Here is a 14338-nt window from a genome sequence, read left to right as displayed (position 1 = left end):
CTCATGCAGCTAAAGGCGGAGAAAGACTCCCTTCAGCGTGAGCTAGAGACTGAAAAGCTCACTCATGCAGCAAGGGTGGACCAAGATCTCCAGCTGATCAACACCCTGAAAGTGGAGAAAGACGCTCTAAAGGCGGAGAAAGACGCCCTTCAGCGTGAGCTAGAGACTGAAAAGCTCTCTCATGCAGCAAGGGTGGACCAAGATCTCCAGCTGATCAACACCCTGAAGGCGGAGAAAGACGCTCTAAAGGTGGAGAAAGACTCCCTTCAGTGTGAGCTAGAGACTGAAAAGCTCACTCATGCCGACAGGACTGAAAAAGATCTCCAGCTGATCAACACCCTGAAAGTGGAGAAAGACGCCCTTCAGCATGAGCTACAGACTGAAAAGCTGGCTCATGCCGACAGGATTGATAAAGATCTCCAGCTGATCGACACCCTTCAATGTGAGCTGGAGAATGAAAAGCTCACTCATGCAGCAAGGGTGGACCAAGATCTCCAGCTGATCAATACCCTGAAAGTGGAGAAAGACACCCTGAAGGCGGAGAAAGACAAGCTGAAGGCGGAGAAAGACATGCTTCAGCATGAGCTAGAGACTGAAAAGCTCTCTCATGCAGCAAGGGTGGAACAAGATCTCCAGCTGATCAACACCCTGAAAGTGGAGAAAGACGCCCTTCAGCATGAGCTACAGACTGAAAAGCTGGCTCATGCCGACAGGATTGATAAAGATCTCCAGCTGATCGACACCCTTCAATGTGAGCTGGAGAATGAAAAGCTCACTCATGCAGCAAGGGTGGACCAAGATCTCCAGCTGATCAATACCCTGAAAGTGGAGAAAGACACCCTGAAGGCGGAGAAAGACAAGCTGAAGGCGGAGAAAGACATGCTTCAGCATGAGCTAGAGACTGAAAAGCTCTCTCATGCAGCAAGGGTGGAACAAGATCTCCAGCTGATCAACACCCTGAAAGTGGAGAAAGACGCCCTTCAGCATGAGCTACAGACTGAAAAGCTGGCTCATGCCGACAGGATTGATAAAGATCTCCAGCTGATCGACACCCTTCAATGTGAGCTGGAGAATGAAAAGCTCACTCATGCAGCAAGGGTGGACCAAGATCTCCAGCTGATCAATACCCTGAAAGTGGAGAAAGACACCCTGAAGGCGGAGAAAGACAAGCTGAAGGCGGAGAAAGACATGCTTCAGCATGAGCTAGAGACTGAAAAGCTCTCTCATGCAGCAAGGGTGGAACAAGATCTCCAGCTGATCAACACCCTGAAAGTGGAGAAAGACGCCCTTCAGCATGAGCTACAGACTGAAAAGCTGGCTCATGCCGACAGGATTGATAAAGATCTCCAGCTGATCGACACCCTTCAATGTGAGCTGGAGAATGAAAAGCTCACTCATGCAGCAAGGGTGGACCAAGATCTCCAGCTGATCAATACCCTGAAAGTGGAGAAAGACACCCTGAAGGCGGAGAAAGACAAGCTGAAGGCGGAGAAAGACATGCTTCAGCATGAGCTAGAGACTGAAAAGCTCTCTCATCCTGGAATCGCAACCTTAACGTGGTGGAGAGGTTTGTGTGTCCCAATGATCCTGGGAGCTGTGTTGTCTGGGGCATTAGCCCCTGATAGGGTCTCCCATGGCAAATTGGTCTCAGGGGAGGGACCAGACGAAGAGCGATTCAAAAAAATATACTTTATTACTTCTTTTTGAAAATAAAAATCTTTAAACTACATTTATGCTGTACCCTTGTTATCACCTTGGCTCGTACACACAACTGTGGCACTATGAGAGAAAAACTCCCCACATAGATGTGTTTGTTGCTTCATTTTATGAATGCACACCCAAACAATAATGAATCTTGGCTTCTATCAGGGTGCCGTTCGCACCTGTCAGTGAGCGAATGAGAAAGAGGCGGACCCAGGTAGCTGACTTTGATGCAAGCAGTGATTTATTATGTACAGTGATGAGGAGAAATAACAAAATGCACAGAGGGAAATAGTGCGTAGTCCTGTCGATGAGTAGTAACCGGGTATTGACCAACAGTAGGAGGTGAGGAGATGGAGAGCTGGGCCGAGCTGCGTAGGCTGGGTCACTCCTGGGCTGGTCGGTGGTGATGGTGGCTACTGAAGGTAGAGACAGAGAGATGAAGGCAATAGTAGAACAGATAGGCGACTGAGCATTGATCTGCCTGGGAGGGGAGAGTGGAGCCACGGTCCGGAGGAACAGTCCATGGAGGGAACACAAAACAGTAGCTGGCTAGGGGATAAATACATACAAAAAACAAAAGAGCACAGGAGAAAAAATGGCCTAGAGACTAGAACGAACTGGCAAGTGACTGAGGAGTGAAACCGGGTAATATAGTGAGTGACCTAATCAAGTGCAGCTGGTGATAAGGGAGTGAGGAACAGGTGAACGTGATTAGTGTAAATGGGGCAAGAGACGGTAGGAAAGGTGAGGGAGGCCAGAGCGGCCGAGCAAACCTGACACAGGGGGGACTATATTTCTTCTACCTCTGTGCATCTTATTACCAGAGTGATTTCACACATAACTAAACACGTTAACACTACACAGTTCTTAAAAATTAGTGCAGGTTTAATTAGTGCACACTCAAGCAAGTTGCAATACTTAACGCAGATTAGTTTTAGTAGGGCTGTAGCAAGCCAAGCCTTGATGACACCCATTACCACTACTGCCTCACAGCAGGGGGAGTGTCGTGCTGCTGTTGTCCTACTTCGTAGCTCGGCTGACCGCAGTGAGCTTGTGACAGTCAGTGGATCAGTTTTAAGTATTGCAGGGAGGGTTACTACAAAAACAAACATCCACAGTGATCTGAAAAAAAGCTGCAGATGGCAGGTGTTACATTCGTGACTGGCATACCATGTCAGACCGTTTTCCTTGCTGTGTGTTGCAGCAGAAAAACACCACAATGGTGGATGTTCACAGAATGACTTTGCACAACAAATTTTCCCACACATTGGGAAAACTACACGAGTCCACAGCCCTGCTATATGCTATATGTTGTGAATTTCCACCACTGGTCACATGTATAATCACCTTATTACTGAGTGTCGCGTTTGTGTGATTTACTGCAAACACTTTTGTAAGAAACATTTTATTGCCCAGGTTTACTGTACTGCCATAACATCAGAATGAGGTAAAACTTAGCAGGAAATGTTCAGTGGGAGTGATAATTGTGCCTATCAAGCACAATCAAGCCCTTTCATGTTAACACTACACAGTTCTTAAAAACACTGATTAGTGCAGCTTTAAATTTGGTAGCTGCCTAAACCTAAAAATAAGTTGTTCATCCAGTCAGTGCCCTGTACACTTAACCATCTACCCCATCAGCCACAAGTTAGGGGCAGTAGTCTATAAGAATATCACACAACTAATGTAATCCAAATAACAATAGCATCTTCATTAAAATGGATTTGACAAATTAGCTGGGTAGAAACATATTCTGTACAACACAGAGTTTCCCCTCTGTGAGCACAGTGGGTGACAGGATGACAGCGAGCATACGGGTTGTTGCGCTGTGGTCTAGAAACACTGATCTGGAGGCGACTATTCTTGGGCCAGTGACTCCATGAGCACTGCTTTATCAAGAACCATTATTGTTCTGGTTTGAACAATCAGCATGTACTGTATTTGCATCACTGCACAGAGTAATGGCAGTGAAGGAACTGGGAAATGGTTCTGCAGCTGAGAATATGATACTGAATCATGCTTTATGATCACTACAATAAGTGAGTCTGACCTTCTCAGGATTTTTGTAAATTCATAACCTACTTTGTTGACGGAATATTTCACATTCTCTCAAACAACAGCCTACTATGATATCGATATTTGTTTTAAAAAATACGCGTATTTATTGAGGGGCGCACACACCTTAAAACAAATGCTCCTCGACTTCCTGGAAAAATAAAACTGGAGCTGACTCGTTGCCCTGGCAACAACATCTGTGCCTCCAGGAAATTTGAGCCCTCAGATGTGTCTTAGCAGGAGGTCCCATATATTCATCACTTGAAACAAAAAGACAACCACAGCTGATTCATCACTGCTGCCAAGATAAATATTACATTTGTGCACACTCAAAAGTGTTACAAGAAACATTAATGTGACAGATTGAAAATGTGCTTTGTGCATTCCCCTTATTATGCCACTACTGTATTAGTACATTTTGTTTCAAAACAAAAGAATGTATTTCATAATTACTTCATCGCATATAAAGAACTGAGAGGCGTCAACCTGTGCAATAAATATTTATTTGCCAGCTTATATGGTCTTCTGTGCCACCGCGAAAATTTCATTAGCGAACTGGGGCTGCCTGCAAAGCATCCGTGAGGGCTTCACTTAATGAGCACAGTCGGAAATGAAGTGTAGTGGAATCGTTAGCTAAGAAAGAGTCAAGCACTACTAGAAGACACATATAACATTGGATGTCAGTACAAACAGCAATATGTTTTCAAGCAAGCGAAATATTGGTAAGGTTTACAAAAATAGTACTATTGGCTAAATATGTTGTTGACAGTACAGTGATATGCTGGCTGCCAAGCTAAAGCTGCGTTAACGTGAGCTAGCATTAGCACGGGGGCAGGGCAGTAAACAGTCGTTCTCAGCTAATGTTTCATTTCACATGAAATGTTTTTACGTTTTAACAAATAAAAGTTAACTAGTGTATGTCAACTGCCTTCACGACTTGTTAATAGTTAGCTAACATTAGTGTTGCCAAAGTTGCGTGTGTAACGTTAAACAATAACAATGCAAGTTGTATAATTAAGTTAAATAAATAACGTTAGCCGCTGGACAGTTCAGACACGGCCATAACGTGTTTGGCATGACGTCTTTTTTTTGTCTATACATCATATGGTACACACATAAAGTGTTGGGAAATGGCAAAAGCATCTCTTACAGTAGCTCTGTATGGGAGCAACAGGCCCTTAAACGTCGCGACCTTTATAATAATTAGTTTGTTGTTAGGTCTTTGACCTGATTCATGTCTTGTTCAAAACATAGCGTCACCTTATTTGTTGTGTACATATGTTTTTCTGTCTAAATGTAGTGGACGAAATAAACCCATATTAATGTAATAATGATGTTTAATGTTTACAAGCACAAAATACAGCCTTTAAAGGTTAATTTTCTATCAATTAATTGACTAATGGTTGCATCTCTGCACTGAATGTCCATTAAAAAGTGTGTTGAACCCAGTGAGGGAATGTTTTGGAAGAATGAATGTTTCCTCCCTCCAGCAGAGGAGCACTAAAGCTGTTCTTATTAAAATGTCTGTGTTGTTCACTTTATGTTAGTTTTCCCTTTAGTTTGTCACCCATGTTTATGTATAAATAACGAGGATATTGCATTGCATCAAATTGGTGCTCCTGATTTAGTCACTTGGTGTAAAGGAGGCTGATCGGGGAGACCTAATGACCCATCAGTACTAATTAGATATGTGATGTTAGCATTGAAATGTTCTCCATGACCAGACAGTATAACTGTTCCCTGACATTAAGACACCAAAATGACGGAGGATAATATAATATATAGGGTTATATACACTGCAAGTAATACAGCAAATAATCCCTCTGCATCTTTATAGTCTTTGCTTTTACCCAGTACCCTGAACTCAAGGCAAAAACAAAGTGAACTATGTCAGAGCTTTGCTAGGCATTGGCTTTGCTAGATCCAGGATAACTGTTTAGATCTTGTTAGTTCAACCCTTGATTCTACATTTTTTTTTATCTATCCATCCATTATCTATACCACTTATCCTGAGGAGGGTGATAGGGGGCTGGAGCCAATCCCAGCTGACATCAGGCGAGAGGTGGGGTACACCTTGGACAGGTTGCCAGTCTATTCTAGTCAGAGAGAACCCAAGCAGCCACAGGGAGAACATGCAAACTCTGCACAGAAAGGCACCGGGCTGACCAGAGCTCGAACCCAGAACCTACATGCTCTGAGGCAACAGCTCTAACCACTGCGTGACCATACTGCCCACATTTTGTATTTTTTTTCCTGAAGAGACAGGCATGAGCAGTTTCAGGAGACCAGACAGACACAGGACACCACCGTTCACCAGGGCAACACACCTTGGAACACCCAAGCCTGACCTGGAGAGAGATTCAGGCTTCTCAGGTTTGATTGAGTTACATTGCTTCACAGAGATAAACATTTAACCTCTGTGTTTCTTTGTATATGTTTTATCCTTTGACATTTTTGTTTGTTCACATTGCGGTGTTGTCAGTGTGGCACATGTTGTGTAAGTATATATGATTAGCGTTTCCATTACTAGAAAACGTGACTATTGAGTCATAAACAAGGTCAACCCTAATAAAATCTAGAGATCTAGGTCACACTTTCCATGTTGGCTATCCTCTATTGGGCCAGTTTTTCTTAGGACCTTTATCACACACAAGGCTGACCTGGATTTGATTAGCCCTCCTCATCAGGTTGATGATATACTTTTGCAATTGCTCTGGAGATACTTATGTATCTGCCCCGGTTCTCATAGTACTGATGTTGTCTCTCAGGTTCTGGACATAATAGAAAGGTCAATCTGTTGCTTTTTAAACATGATGAGACCCATATGCTTGCCTTTTCTTCCTCAGATGCCAGCTCTGAGTACCTCAGTACAGTTGATCTTACTGACTCTGAAGATGCAGGAAGGAATGGGTTGATAATCGGCCAGGGCCCAACTGGTCCGCAGGTGGCTGTGATGGGGGGCTCATATGCTGGACTATCTCCAATGATCATCATGAACAACTTTGTCTTAAAGCAGGTAAAATACAGCAGTGTATGTTAGCCTTTTCTTAGGATGGTTTCTCTCATTGCTGTGGTAAATCTTTTTTACTGTGTCAGTCATTTTACTGAAAATCATTTTTTTCTGGCTTTTTTAATTTGGTGTAAAACAGAGATTCGTAGTTGCATCACAGCAACATTCTTCTTCCAGAAAGAAATTCAGCACTGTGTTTGTCTGGTATTGTTCTGGTCATTTATAGAGCTTTTTCTTTTAATATTTAAGAGATGGCTAATTAGTTCTTGCAGCTGATTTACCAGCCAACATTCCTGCATTATTTTAGTTTAGTCTCTGTCTCTCATTTGGGTATAATTCAGTACAGATTAAGCCAGGGTTTTATTGTCAATGTGCTGTTAAGAGAGTGCATGTGTAAAGTTACAAGTACATTGTAGTTAGTGTTAATTATAATGGGTAACATTTGTGTTGCAATGTTTCGATTGTATGTCATTTATGTTTAAAGGTAGGGTTGGCGATTCATTTCAGAAGCATTTTTGTTACATTTTCTTGATTTTTTTTTTTTTTTTTATCCCAATAGCAATGAATACATTAAACGCACTGACAAAATATCTATGGCAGTAGCACGGCTGAAAAAAGCCTGACCAGTAATTTACTTGGTCTGAGCAAAACCATTGAATGACCTACGTGCCAGTCAACTTAACTTCCTACTTGTGCGGACTCTGCCCTTGCACTCATTGGGCGAGCCGAGAGTCTCCTACAAGCCCATGCAGGCAGTTGTGGTACTGCTCTTTTTTTATAGCTAAAGCTAGCGACCTATGGCAAAAAGGTACACCTACAGCAGCTTTCAGTCGCAAACAGAGACCGTATTCGAGAAAGTTACAACTAAAAAGAAGTTGGATGCCGCAAAGACATAAAACCAGAGTTAACATTGGTGTGACTTTTAAACGATGGCAACAACTGAGAGAACAAAAGGGGCTGAAATATGACTCTGTAGTGGCCATATTTCTGCTGGACAGGTAATTTTTGTTTTATTTGGAGGGGATTTGTTATTTTCCTGAAATATGTAAGTAGTAGTCAGGCAGTGCACGTTGTGTTTTGAAGGAGTGGCTTTGGAGAGAAGTCAGGATGATATTTCTTTGGCCTACTTTCAAAGTGAAGTTTCCACTTTTTGGTTCTTCCAAGATTGCCAACTATACCTTAAATATTTACTGTTTTATACTTTTGTTTTATAGTATGATATTAACTTTTTTTCCCCCCTTTTAGCCATCGACGATTGACCCAATAGAAAAGCAGTGGGGCTTTCCTTCACCCTTGGAAGTAATACCTCAGTCACAGGTGGTTCTTCTTCAACCTATGGTAGCAAATGGCAGCAGCAACACTCCAAAAATGTGCCCCGAAAATATCCAGCAATCAAAAAGCTACATGCCCATCCTCAAATCATATCCCAGAATTGCACCACAGCCTGTGGAGGTGCCAGCTAAAAGGATGGGATCCTCCAGGGTGAGTTCAAGAGCGCGGTACGACCAGCGAAAGCGACGGCACCAACACAGTCACGGGCTCTACAGCTCCCCCAGCCCACAGCTAACTCCGGAAACTCCAGTCAAAGTCATCTCCAGCTTTGAAGCAGAAACCAACCAAGCACAGGCTGCTAAGAGTCAGGAACTGCCCATTGACAGGTCTCCTTCCCCACTGGCAGGAACCAGCTTTCTGTTTCCCTTAGATGAATTTAGTATGGAGGTAGACAGCAACAAGACCCATTCTGTCAAATACCAGGATGTCCTCTCAGCGGACAGCAACAAACTGAAACGTTTCAGCAATACCTACAATATTCTCAACAAGTCTGGTTTGCTGGGGATCACGCTGCGCACGAAGCAGCTGATCAGGGAGAATAAGCGCACCCAAGGCCAGCTGCAGCGGCTGCAGGAGCAAACAGCTCTGCTGCTGGAGGCTCTGAGCAGCGGAGACCCACAGCTCTGGACGAAACTCCAACTCTCTCTGCAGGACACAGACAAGGAACAGTCGGGGACTAAAGTTCAGAGAGTCCTGATGTAATATGTTGGTGGACATGACCAGCAGTTCTCAATTAGGGGGACAGAAGATAATTTTAATGGATGTGGAAAAAATGTCTCACATCTTTACAGTTAAAGGTGCAGTGTGTAACTTTTAGGATTTCTTAATGGAAATGGGCTATAGTATGCATAATTATGTTTTCATTGATGTGCACTCACCAGAAATTGAGAATCGCTGCATGTTCTTTAGTCTAGCATGAGGCTTTTATATCTACATAGGAGCAGGTCCCCTATCATAAAGGCCGGCATGTTGAGCCACCATGTTTTTTACAGTAGCCCAGAACAGACAAACCACGCACTGGCTCTAGAGTGTGAATTTTGCATTTTCACATTGAAGTAGCAGCTTGGATTTGGAGACTGGAGACAAAGAAGTAGTAATGTATGAGCTTTGCTGAGCATTGCAATCTGCAAATTCGCCACTAGAAGACATTAAATCTCACACACTGTGCACCTTTGAAACTTTCTTCTTGTGAAATTGTCAACACAGCAACTAAGCAAACAATAATTGAACTCAGCTTTATGCTTTCATGCATTTGTACATCTTAATTTTGCAGGTAATGGAAAGAATACCATTCAGAGCTGCTGGTCTAGCCTCCAAACATGAAGCTGACGCATATCCACTGTTACCAAGTGGCAGTTAAGAAGCATGCTTAAGGTACAAACCTTCACCTTTAAAGAATATTCTTTCCTCTGTCGTTTTAAAATAGCAAGTATCACTTGTAATAGGGCTATGGCTTCTGTATTGTCTAAATGCATGCAGCATATGCGAGGACACATGGGGTTAATTCCTTGCCTTGAATGTGATTGCTGTAGAGAAATTAACATTTTAGATCAAATGGAAACCTCGACATGTGGCATGCTTCATTGTTCTCCTGACTGAGGTGCATCTTGAGTTACTGACTTTTTACTGTTTACTTGGTTTTTGAACCAGATAGTAAACTGAAAGAGAAATTGTGTTTGCCAGACAACAGCTCACTAGCTTACAGTGGGAGTACGGAGGGCTTTCCAACCCACAACATAGTTTTTTGTTTGTGTTTTTGTTTTTTGTTTTTATAATTTTGTTACTTGCTGTCTTTTATTTATTTGCAACAATATTAATAATAGTAAAGACTAAAACTGTGTGAATAATAGAAACAAACTGAGCACATAATGTTGCCAGTTCACTGGTAAAACAGGCTTTTTTCAGTATCTACCTTTAAGAACTGTGTAGGAATTTGTTGGATGCTTGAACTGTAGCAAGTAAAGTGCTGTAACCACATCATTTTGACTTTGCATATGTTGCCACCATGTTCGTCCTTACTCTGGCTTTAGGCTTAGTATGATGTTGTATTAATTGAAATTTTAAGACGGTTAAATAATTTCATTTGGTTTCATATCGCACTTTAGTTACAAGATCACTAACAACATTTTAGACAAATGTAACAACCTGTTTCTCTAAACGAGCATTCTGTCTTGTTAAAATAATTTGAATATAAATGTTTATCTGGATGCATTTGCCTTTTGAATATGTTCATGTTTCTACTTCTGGATACATAATTTATATTATTTCATCATGAGCTTCATGTGGAAGAAAGTTGAATGTTCTTAAACATCTCCAAAGAATTAACATTCTTCTCCAAAACAATACTGTGGCAAGATAATGCACACAGATTTGTAGTAAAAAGATAACGAGAAAGACAGGTGCAGTCAGAAATGGTCCCATTTTAAATGTTGTGTTGTTACTTATTTTAGCAACAAAACACTTCTGTTGCACAATTTTTAGTCAGTGGTTGTAAAATGAAGTAATAATCAAATCAGTCTTGGTTTTAAGATGGTCAAGAAGCGTTGCAAACATTTTAAGATTACTTTTCAGAGATCCTTTTGTGAAATGTGTTTTCTGTATTCTTTCTTTTAACAAAAGTCACTTCAACTAATAATGAATTGTCAAACTGTTTGGAGACCATTTCCTCTGTTGTTTGTTGCATTTTCCTAGCTCAGAGTGTGTAGCTCTGTGAAAAGAAAGAATGGCTGCTTGTTCTAATTTGAATACTTTTATTGGTATAGCAGGAATAGACAAAATAGCTCTAAAAAGTACTGAAGTTCAAAACATCTTTGACTCGATGCTGAATTGTAGCTATAGCTGCAGTGAAACAGTGACAAGTCCTTACTATTATTATACAGAGGGCTCTGCCATCAGCAGTGTAGTGGATTCCTCACTTTCTGGGGTCATCTGTAAGCATGTAACACATGACTTTATGGCACATTGTGAATAATACCCTGGATAATAGCATGGTAATCATCTTAAGGTTTCCCCTACCTTTTCTTATGAAGGAGAAAATCACTGGACCTTCATCAAACTCTCTGTATCACATTCTTTTGAGTTGAATCAGGCTCAGCATTTCACAGTTTGTCAAAACAATGGTGTCAAGTCTGGCAGTTTATGCTAAACACTGTAGTTTCCCATTTGCTAGCCCTTAATGTCAAGTGATTTATTGTCACCAGAAAGTTTCCTGAAAGTGACACTGTAGTATCCTACAAAGACGTGTGGAAGAACAACACACTCGGACAATGTCGGAGCACCACATGGCACAGGCATTCAAATAAGTTGCGTAATACAAAACTGCAAAGCTGTAAATGCACGCACTTATGCAAAGCTATCTTGATTATTTGATGTGACCATGTAGTAAGTGCATGTCCATGCAACTGTTCTATGTCAAAAATGGCCAACATATCTGTCTTATATTGCCTTGTAAAAAGCTACTTAAAGGATGCACTTACACTATGCGCTTATTTAAAAGTTCCACAATGCTTATATGGCTCCTGTCCTTAAAGGAATGTATGCTAATAGCTATGTATTTCACGGACAACCTTAGAGGTCATAAAGCAACCATTTAGTATTTAAACTAACTGCCACATGTATCCAAAGAAAGCATTTTCTACAATTTGTGCTGCTTGTGTGACCTATTGGGAGTAATCACCATGACCTGTGGTCATTACTCAGTCTTGTTTATGTGCATCTGTGTCTTCTGAGCACATCTCCGCTGTCTGCACAGGCAGGATAAGGCCGAGGATCCAGCGGGTACCAAATACATCCTTGAGGTTGGCTCTCCAGGGACTGTGATTCTCCACAAGCTGCCCCCTCTGCAGCTGACACCAGGTCTGTCCTCGGGCCACCAGCAGAACCTGCTGGCAGCAGAAGCCCGCAGACACCAGGCCGATGCCCAGCCATACATAGAGCATCAGCACCACAAACAGCTGCAAGCCTGAGATTGTTCCTGTAGGAAAACACTGAGAAGTAAGAAATAATTTAGATAGCAAGTTGTGTGTTTTAAATATAACAACTCACCCATAAAGAAGTAACCAGTGGACAGGGGCAGAAGAGTCAGGAAGGTCAGCGGGTTCTCAAAGGACATAGAGTACTCCACTGTTAGAAAGGCCACGCCAAGAACCAGAGAGTACAAACATATGCATGATGTGTAGATGCAGAACATGATGAAGTAGCGCATGTTTCTGTTGCCGATGCAGTTTCCAGTGAAAAAGCAATGGTGATCCCTCTTGAGAATCACTTTCTTACACAGTTTGCAGAAGTGACGACCGTTTAGGAGGTAGTGAGCGTCCACTTTGTCTGAGCAGTGCGGTGAACACACCGGAATCACAGTCTCGTTGGCACTTTCCCCAGTGCATTGAACATCAAGAAAAGAAAAACAACCGCGTGAAGAGTCGGAGACCCCCTCAGTGACGTGTCTGGGGTTGGGAATATTGTTGGAATGAAGAAACAGAAGTGCAAAATGAAGGTGACTGCTGTAGCCAAGAAGAAGTATGTAGGTGCTACGGCATTGAGCAGCCGAAGTTTTAACATCCTGGTGAACATATCTGTGTGAGAATGAAGAAGACATAGTAAGAATATTATATGGTAACTGACATCTGCCAGTGGCTTGGAGAGGTTATTGTAATAGCAGCACTTTTCTTTTTCTAGTCTGTGTAAAGGCAGTGAGTTTGATGGAGGAAAAATCTCCAATGTACATGGTGGGTGAAAAGTAAGCATTAAAAATTGGTAATAAAGTCCATATTTCTAATACAAATTGATTGAAATATGAAATCCTATTTACTGTCGTCTATTTAGAGACTGTTTTCATCATAACTCCAGTAATACTACAAGTTCTATAGCCAATTTTTAATGCCTAGTTACTTTTCACCCACCCTGTTTACCAAGAACAATGAAAAGTTAAGAGGATCCATTCTGTCTCATCATCTGAGTAAACAAAAAAGTTGCTATACACACTAACTTCATCTTCATCATGGGCATCAAAACATAAAACATTTTAACTGCAACATTAACATTAGCAGCAGTGGAAAGTAGCTAAGTACATTTACTCAAGTACTGTACTTAAGTACAATTTTGAGGTATCTGCACTTGAGTATTTTCATTTTCTGCTACTTCATACTTCACTACATTTTACAGAAAACTATTCAACTTTTTACCCACTACATTTATTTAATAACTTTAGTTACTAGTTACTTTTCAGACTGATTAATTAACCAAAATACAGTATTATCATAAGACTTTATTGATGCCTGATGAGAAATTTACAAGCTACTCAGCAGTATGTAAACTACTTTAAAGGTAGTTAACATCAGCATTAAATGTGATGTGCACGATAATACATCAATATTATAATGATATACTGTACATTAATGTGAACTGTGCCATTCTGCATATTGAGTACTTTTAACTTTTAGTACTTTAAGTATATTTTAAGCCAATACTGTTATACTTTTACTCATGCAGGGCTTAAACTTTTAACATTATGTTTACACTGTGGTGTAAATTACTAAGTAAATAATCTGAGTACTACTTCCACCACTAAACATTAGTAACAACTATCAATAAATACAACATTTTCGAAAATGCATAAAAATATTGTATAGGATATCAGTCACCAACTATATTTCATCTTTTATTTATTTCTTTTTGGCCAATTTAAATGGACACCGGCAGATTAGAGAGAACACTCTTGTTATAATCCGCGGTAGATCATCACTGTTGTGTTTCTGGCTTTTTGTAAGTCTGCGCAGAGAGAAACCCATTTCTGAACAGATGTGCGCCCAGAGATTCTCAGGGGCCATTGACAGTACAAGAATATCTCACTATTTTCAGTGATCTCGTAACCTACTTTACTAAACCACGAACAGAAGGAAGCAAGGAGCTACCGGATTAAAACCAAAAGCTGGGTCTTTACATGATTAAATGGAGGCTTTCGCGTGAAAACACCGCGGGAAGCTCTCCTGTAGGCCACTTCATGCCCCACAGGACAGTCAGCAGTTATGATCACGGACTATCGCAGTCACCACTATCTAATCTGTTGTCTGATTTCCTTAGAAAACATATTAAACCGGTGCCAATCATTTTATGTCCATGTCGACGAAATGAAAGCAGTCATCTTCCCCCATCCTACCTGCAGATGTCAAGGAGCGGAGGAGCCTCTGCTCACAGCTCAGGTTCACTCAAAGGCAGAGAAGAAGGTGATGCTGAGCATCA

General features: G+C 41.4%; 4 protein-coding genes across 7 annotated transcripts in view; 3 read left to right on the top strand and 1 right to left on the bottom strand.

Moving 5' to 3' along the window:
* The first annotated feature begins 3 nt into the window (after positions 1 to 3).
* On the top strand, positions 4 to 1707 carry LOC109955107 (centromere-associated protein E-like). The gene is made up of 2 exons (XM_020590953.1): positions 4 to 1047; positions 1144 to 1707. Exons 1-2 carry the CDS (start codon positions 4 to 6, stop codon positions 1705 to 1707), a joined length of 1608 nt encoding a protein of 535 aa, XP_020446609.1.
* Positions 1708 to 3633: 1926 nt separating this feature from the next.
* Positions 3634 to 11935, top strand: cipca (CLOCK-interacting pacemaker a). Of its 3 annotated transcripts, none has more exons than XR_002274236.1 (5): positions 3634 to 4481; positions 6019 to 6132; positions 6606 to 6775; positions 8015 to 9475; positions 11853 to 11935. XR_002274236.1 is itself a non-coding variant. In XM_020591216.1 (4 exons), the coding sequence occupies exons 1-4, from the start codon at positions 4457 to 4459 to the stop codon at positions 8801 to 8803; spliced, it is 1098 nt and encodes a 365-aa protein (XP_020446872.1). In that variant the 5' UTR covers positions 3634 to 4456; the 3' UTR covers positions 8804 to 10756. The 3 variants fall into 3 exon arrangements, 1 of the variants encoding a protein (XP_020446872.1); XR_002274237.1 differs by lacking the exon at positions 11853 to 11935 and having other exon boundaries at positions 8015 to 8898; positions 9375 to 10756; XM_020591216.1 differs by lacking the exon at positions 11853 to 11935 and having other exon boundaries at positions 8015 to 10756.
* On the bottom strand, positions 10841 to 14333 carry zdhhc22 (zDHHC palmitoyltransferase 22). The gene is given in 4 exon segments (XM_020591217.1): positions 10841 to 12074; positions 12146 to 12470; positions 12473 to 12672; positions 14256 to 14333. Coding segments are annotated over 3 exon segments (801 nt in total). The 5' UTR covers positions 12671 to 12672; positions 14256 to 14333; the 3' UTR covers positions 10841 to 11796.
* The window catches only part of tmem63c (transmembrane protein 63C), a 33062-nt gene continuing 30708 nt past the window's right edge, over positions 11985 to 14338 (top strand). For both annotated transcript variants that reach the window (XM_020591213.1, XM_020591211.1), the window contains exon 1: positions 11985 to 12094. The gene's annotated coding sequence lies outside the window, so the exon portion shown is untranslated. The remainder of the gene's footprint in view (positions 12095 to 14338) is intronic.

The sequence above is a fragment of the Monopterus albus genome, unplaced genomic scaffold, assembly GCF_001952655.1.
Source record: "Monopterus albus unplaced genomic scaffold, M_albus_1.0 scaffold13.1, whole genome shotgun sequence".
Lineage (NCBI taxonomy): Eukaryota > Metazoa > Chordata > Actinopteri > Synbranchiformes > Synbranchidae > Monopterus > Monopterus albus.
The sequence above is the reverse complement of the archived record's forward strand: the minus strand, read 5'-3'. Positions and strand labels throughout refer to the sequence as shown.